Source organism: Limanda limanda, chromosome 5, assembly GCF_963576545.1.
Source record: "Limanda limanda chromosome 5, fLimLim1.1, whole genome shotgun sequence".
Classification (NCBI taxonomy): Eukaryota; Metazoa; Chordata; class Actinopteri; order Pleuronectiformes; family Pleuronectidae; genus Limanda; species Limanda limanda.
The window spans coordinates 23,500,487-23,508,086 of NC_083640.1; the positions used below are offsets into that span (position 1 = coordinate 23,500,487).

A 7,600-nucleotide genomic window follows, 5' to 3' on the forward strand; every position below is an offset into this window, starting at 1 on the left:
TAGATATCAGGCCCATAAACCCTTTCAGAATTTGTCATAAAAATCTATGATTGATTATTATTATTTTCTGACAAAACAATGAGAAAGTACAAAAACGGCTTGTCTCCCAATGTTTTGAAAAACAGAAAATGTCAATCTTGGATCTGCCACGTAAACAGGATATGCTCCAAAATGAAATGTGTTCTTCTCCGTTGCATACCACATCCTACCACAAAGTTTTGTGCTAATCCGTCCAGTAGTTTTCATTTAATGCTTCCAACTAACAGACAAACGTAGATGAAAATATATATCTCCCTCGAAGGAGATAATAAAGATCCTTAAAACTAACACCGGGAACGGATATGTGTGAAGAAATGAGTCTCATGTTAACTGTAAATCTAAATTCAGCAAGAAGCGGACCATTAAGAAAGACTGTGCGTGTGATGTGCCGGCCGATGATGCTCTGCTGCTGCTGATCTCTCAGTGAAATGACTGGTTTTCAGCACCATGGACAGTTCCTCTCCTCCTGGGCAGCAAATAGCATCTGCTGGACTGCTTCTCCGACCGCAGCAGTAATTGACCTCTTTGGAGAGACTCCTGAACACTTGAGCATTCCAGTGACTGTATCACCAGCGAAGGGGCCGAGGGAGATGTCATTTCATGCTCAGCTCAGCGCAAGAAGAAAATTAAGTCTCAAATGAACAATAAAACACTTTTAATAAAGCCTCCAGACCGTCTCAATGCTAGTTTTTGATGTGCTTTGCATTTGTAAGCTCATTTCCACAGAATCACAGAACCAGTATTGATGTCAGACAATTAAGCAGGAGTCCCAAATTCCCAGTTGACAGTAGTCCAAATAGTCCACAGTGCAACACATCCGTAAAGTCCTAGAAACAGCGGGGTTTTTATTAAGTACCAAACCTCTCACTCCACTGTTTCTATTTCCGTTGCTGTATCGACCTACACGTCAGACCAACAGCAAAAAACAAGTCCTGCCACATTCTCTCGGGAGTTTTTGTGAGAAGTAACTCAGGAACACAGTAACTGTAGTAGACGTAGATGAGGCAGCGTTGGAGAAAGCTATAACATTCAGGACAAATGCAATTTCTGGAATGTGTGGACCTCCGTTTCATGTTGTGTAAAGCATCTAGGGAGATTTAAACATGAAGTGGATGTGTACATGCAAACATACAAACAAATACAAAGCCCGCTTCAGGAAATTCCCAGGGCAGCGGCTCAGAGTGAACAGCAACATTGTTTTTTCATGCTACCTGTCATCATTCGGAAATGTCTGGTCTCCGAGAAGCAAGTCCCTGAAGCGGTAGCGCGGTGGAAGTGGAGGCACCTCTGAATCCACCTCCGCCATCTTGAGAGCTGAGATGTCCAGAATAACACCAGAGTTGCTGCTGTTGTTCATCTGCATGGACTCAGTGGAGGGCCTGTGGGAGAGGAGGAGAAGCATCTGTGCGTCAACAGGGCATCTTTTGGATTGTTCTGCCAAGAAGTTACAATACATCAGTCCCATCTAACTTCCAAGTAAACAGATACAACAATGATAGGCATGAGATCATTTGTGACAAGGAGATGAAGTCCATTACTGAGGAGAGGATCTAATGCTCTTGGAGATCTATAAGCAGCTGGTTTGAACTCTCCTCTGAGGGTCTAACTCCTTCAGTGAAGGCAACAAGTGCATTAGCATTTTAAATGTTATATTTAGCCTTTTTCTATCACATTTGCTTCAGAACTAAGAGGGGTATTGTCCAAAAGCCATTGTATTTTTTGTTAACTAGGCAGTGAAAAGGTTATCTGGTACACTCATCTGTTAGTATGTCATGAGTGGAACAGAGGGTCTGAAGCTCCAATAGCTGTATCCATTTGTCTAGGAAGTGTCAGGTGAGTTAAACAATCTCATTTGATTTATTGTGGGTAGGATCAAAGGTAAATAGCCAAGGGCCCCCCCGAAGGCTTGTGGCCAGAGCTGCGACACAGGGTTTATCTTTTCTATGTCATTTTTAAATGATGGCTTTAATAGCATGACGCAAAATTGGATATTCTGTGTTTTGATATTGCAAACTATATTAAAACTTTAAAGCAAGATAGTTTGTATCAGGTGGGTTGTAGCCAGAGATAAAGACGAAGTTGCCAGACAGCATGAAAGGAACAAAACTTTGACTTGTTTCATGACGAACCCTTTCAACAAAAAAACATAACAATGAATGGACAGATTTCTATAATATTTCAGCACTTTCATAAAAGGTCTGCCACCACTAAATATAAATGATTTTCTTTGTTGAAGAAATGCTGAACGGGGGGGACCTGATTTCCCGAGGCCAGGCAAGTCATGTACAACAGTGATGTAACTGTCCTCTTTCACATGTGTCATATATTATTAAAAAATATATACATGCGTCAACTGCGTACCCTATAGGCTACGTATTGCTGAGAGTGTTTGCATGTGTGTGTCACATGTAGGGCAATGGAGTGCTTCGGGAAATTACCTGACATCATGGGAACTTGATGATCGGCGTGGCGGGTTCATTGCTGCCTCTTGTGAAGGAGTTGAGGGGGACAGAGAGGGGAGAAGAAAGAGAGGAAGAGTTTGAACACTTATTTTAAAAGAATGCACCTCTTTCAGATTCAGCGAGGATGTGATATGATTACATTCAGTGCCTGTATCGCAGCTTAACTCTGCTCAGGGTTCAGCAAGCCTTCTGAAATGTGCTGCTCTTAAACAAAGAGGGATTACACGGGCACGCTTAAATGCTGAGGTGCAGTTCAACATTAATAAATTCGCTGTCTCACACATACCAAATAGATGGTGCTTTATTATTTATAGTTTGTACACTCCATTAAAATGGAAAGCAGCATTTCAGGTAGTAGATCAATCATCTAATATTTACCTGCTGCATGTGTTTAACAAGGACACCCAGTAGTTGAGGTTTTATAATTTGTGCAGGCATAGAGAGGATGAATCCACTTATCAGCAAGGTGTTAAACCCATATTCTGCCTGAGAAGCAAAGCCGGGAAAAAAGATAAATCATTTTAAAAACAGGACACAGACATTTCTACCGCTCTTACATGTATGAATGTGTATGGATCCACGTTCTTTCACTTCTATTCCTGTGTGTGTGTGTGTTATGCATTTTTCGATTTAGTTTTGTTGTTGATAATGAGATTGCATTGAATTGCCTCTAAAGTGTCTACTGAGGGTACAAAAGGGGCTAATGCAGGCCCACGTATTTGTATGTGGTCATCATAGTACAGTGTGGGCAGCCTTGAGTGCACTAATAGAACCCACAGACACATTCCCCCCAGAATAACAGTGAAAGCACAGAATCTCAGCAGCGCAGGGAAGCGATTGGGGAGTTGATGGGTGTGCTGGAGAGGAGAGCAGTAAAAAACACTGTCCTCAATGTGTCCTTTACTAAAAAGAAAAGGAGAGGTGAAGGAGAACTGGGTGACAAGATTACCAGGAAAACATCCTCCTCCGTGCGAGTAGAATAAGCCTCATCACCTATAAAAATAAATCCAGAGTCTGCAGCCTTCAGGATCTGATTTAACGGATGAGGCAATGTAACCACAATAACAGGGGGGGGAGAGAGGCTCCCTTTAGGATACTGTCTCCATTTAATGGAGAAAACACCAAAGATTCAGAACAAAGGAGACAGAGGAAGTGAGGACAAATCTAAAATGCAACTCTGAGTGATTGAGAGAACCCAATGTGGTTAGATCAAAATGAACAGGGGGGAAAAAGAACAATAATAATAATAATATCTGTGAATCAACCCTCTTCTGCAAACTTATTACAAAACCTGGTACCATCACAACATCTTAAATATGACGATCTGTGATCTGACAATCAGAAAATTTCCTCTGAGCACCGACAGGGTCGTGTAAGGTCAAAGTATTTATCTCCCAAACAATTCATCGTGTTCAAATAAAACTTTGATTATGAGACAAAGCCTGCAGAGAGGATTCACATGTATAACACAGACTGCATAGTCACGCTCCACAGATTCGTCTCTTCAGATCTGAGAGTTTAATTTTCACTCATTAACCCATTCAAAACATCTGCAATTAAAGATAAATGACATAAAACAACAACTAAAAGCATGCATGTGAACTGGAAGCTTGCAATAAAATCTCATTTGAGCACCATCTCAAAACTAGGCATTGATGTTAAGGTATTTAACTCAGTAAACATTGAAGTTCCCCAATTTTAAAGTTCACTTTCAGAGAAACACAAAGATGAATTCCTGTAAGTTTGAATGGCAGCTACCTTGCATGAGATCTTCCAATGCCCAGGCGGAAGTATTTAAAGTTTAAAACCTGCACGAGGAACTTCCGTTACCTGGCTCTTCTCCCCTCATCTCACGGGGTCCCATCATCGTGAACACGGGCTCTGCTCCGAGGACCTCCGGACAATGTTCACACAGCACCGCCCCTGAGCCAGAGGACGTTTCCAACACAATCATCATCATCATCATCATCATCATCTTCATCAACACAGCGTCCTCGCGACAGCAGCTCCGTCGTTATGGGTGGAGCGGGCATGTGGCGAATGAATGTTAGCTTGCTAAAGTCTACGAGAGAAAAACAAGAGGCTAGTCCCGATCCTCGGCTCTGATTGGCTGACACGACTCCAGCGCGGTTTGTAATTTATCGCACACCTGACAGTTAATTTGAAAATCCGTGAGCGACGCCGCCTGACTTCACTGTCGCCTAGCAACGACTTTGTTTCCGCACCGCTGGCGAACTACATCTTGTGGCGGAGGAAGATTAAAAGTCTCCGGCTTGACGCCACTTGGCTCCAGCTGTTATCCCGTCACACTCCGCCCACCTGGAGTCGCCATTAGTGCCGCTGCTGGTGCCACTGGTTTCCATAATGCTCTGTCAGCATCAGCCTCTTCATCCTTCATGGGAGGAGGAGGAGGAGGAGGAGGAGGAGGACGTCCATTCCACAACCTGAACTCACATACAGGGAGCTTCGCCTTCTACCTCAAAATGAAGCCTCATATACTGTATGGAGTAGTAATAATAATAAAAATAATAATAAACTACCTTTCGTACAATAATTCCCGATTTACCTTTAGCCTTAACGTACCCTTAGGTTCGGCTTTTAACCTTTTTCCGATTAAAACGTACCTAAAGGTACAACTGAAATATTATTATTATTTTCTGTTATAACAACCAGTCTGTTCCTGGTCTCTCTCACCTCTCTCTCTCTCTTCTCTCTCCTCTTTTCCACCCTCATCTCCTCTCGTCTCCATCTTTCTCCCCTCAGCCCGACCGGTCGAGGCAGACGGCCGCCCCACGCTGATTTCCTCCAGTAAATGAGGGGAGGTCTTTTCTCTCCACAGTCGCCAAAGAGATTCTCTTGCTCTCACCAGCTCTTGTGAGAACAGCAGCAGTAACTAGGACGATATCAGCGAACATTGAGGCTAAAAACATGGAGTAAATGAGGCTGTTTCGAGGGCTTAAGGACACTTGGACGACACCAAAGGAGCAGTTTCTGTTTTCATTCCACCAGTTACTTTGATTGTATTGGATTTGGCTGCAAGGCTGTTTACCCCCGAGACTCCAAAAGTGTTGTGAGGAATCCAACACTTCACCTACCGAATCCACCGGCATCGCGGTGAGTAGATGATGAGTGAAGCTACAACCACTCCAATTTAGCTTTGAGCCATAGAATCAGTATAAAATCATAGCACAATGAACCATGGCTGATCAGTCCTAGTAAATACAATCGAGCAACGTTGAGAAGCCAATAAAAACATTGCATGAGAAAATATAGACAGAAAATATCTCTACTATCTAACTAACTGGGATTCTGCGTCTGTGACGGTGGTTTTATGAAATGAATGAAATGCAGACTCCCTATGTTTCATAAGAAAAGTCTAAGAGGGAAATTCCAGTGTCAGTCATGTGGTAGAAAGAGTAACTTTGCTTTCCTGCTGCACGTCCGTAAAACAATGGAGGAACATATTTACTGTAACACTCTCACACCAGTCACCAAAACAATGCCTCTGTCGCACACAGGCTTTGCACTGGAATCAGACAGCAACAGCCCCTTAGATCATAAGTTATTTATTACGTCCTTTTCATAATTCCCTAAAAATCCAACACCAGGGAAGGGAGGGTTACACATCACATGCAAAGTCTTGACAACTTCTACAAATCACAAAATATCTCTAGACAACACATATTTTTAGTTATTTTTTTTTCTGTTCAAACATACCTGCAACAGCTCTGTCCTCTGCTACTGGCCTCTTAACTGTCCCTCTCAAATTGAAATAAATATTCATGCTGTGATGTGCACACAGAGGCACGGTTGGAGGGGAGAAGCCGCCGGCTCGTGTGTGTGAGCGTCCGCAGGAGGATGAAGCTCTGTCTTGCTCAGCGTTGCTCGGCGATGCTCAGCGCTGCTCCGTGTGTGTGTGCGTTCCTTGAGCTCAGCCTCCCCACAATTCAGCCCATGACTCTCCAGGGGGAAGAGCTCTGAGCGTCATCGTTGTAAAGCCCACACAGGCTTCTTCTATGTTTTTCCCATGCCAGCAGTCACATCTCACTCACCGGCTTCTCTCCTTATCTGGCTCAGGATCTTTATTCCCACAGATTGCTGTCTGTCTTTCTATTTCACCACAACTCCATAAGGCAGATTTTTTATAAAAACAATTTTTGTGAATGTTTACTTTGGATAAAGGATTTGTTGCATATAGTCTCCGTCCAGGGTAATTTCCAGTATGATGGCAGGAAGTCACAGAAACTGATTCACACGCAAAATGTGTCATACATGGTAAGGATGGACATTTCAAAGACAAAGAAATAAATACAAGACTCAAACATATCTCTTACTGGAGCAATTTCACATTAAACCCATCTGTTCCATATATCCCTATGTACTTTAAAACACTCAGTACATTGGTTGCACTTCCAACAGCCTCCCAATTCGTCCATCTTCAAATCCTCCCTGTACAATATACCAAGGTTAAATCACTGCTTGCATATAATAATCATTCTGGCATCCAAATCTTGAACTTTCTTTCACCCAAAAACCTGCATTAAATCCGTCTTTACTCTTCATTTCATCTCTCTGCATCACTACACAATAGTGTAAACAATCGTGTATCGTATACAATAAAATTAAAAATATACAATTGGCACATATGTGGTTCTCTAACAGGGTTCCGCGACAGTCCATGAAGAGTTTCCACATTTAAAATTATCAGGATATTTGGGTTTTCTGTGTTGGAATGGTGTAAATATTCTCAATACATGTCTCATATACTTAATTTACAATGGCCTTGTTCTGTCACGTAACTGTAAAAAATATTGTCTATATCGTATTATTCCTTAGGACATAGACAAGAGTGGGTCCCCGGCTGAGAAAATAAATGAGAACCTCGGTCTTTAAACCCCAGGATAAATTTTTCTTAATTTCACACTGATTATCTTTGTCTAATAAAATGTCAGTCTGTGTTTGGTAGGCTGCAATCACAAATTTGCTCTGTTCTCATGGGGGAATGCACCTGAACTGTATTTTCCACCGGTTCGTCTCTATATAAGAAACGTGTCTTATAATGTAGATACATAACAAAGACCCACAACAGACAATTACAA

At 42.3% G+C, this 7,600-nt stretch overlaps 1 protein-coding gene across 1 annotated transcript in view; it reads right to left on the bottom strand.

Moving 5' to 3' along the window:
• The window catches only part of LOC133002043 (potassium channel subfamily T member 1-like), a 58,603-nt gene extending 56,085 nt beyond the window's left edge, over nt 1–2,518 (bottom strand). The window contains exons 1-2 of the mRNA XM_061071778.1: nt 2,478–2,518; nt 1,251–1,418 (exon numbers count right to left, since the gene is read on the bottom strand). Of these exons, the coding sequence (XP_060927761.1) occupies nt 1,251–1,418; nt 2,478–2,518 (209 nt within the window). The remainder of the gene's footprint in view (nt 1–1,250; nt 1,419–2,477) is intronic.
• Nucleotides 2,519–7,600: the final 5,082 nt, after the last annotated feature.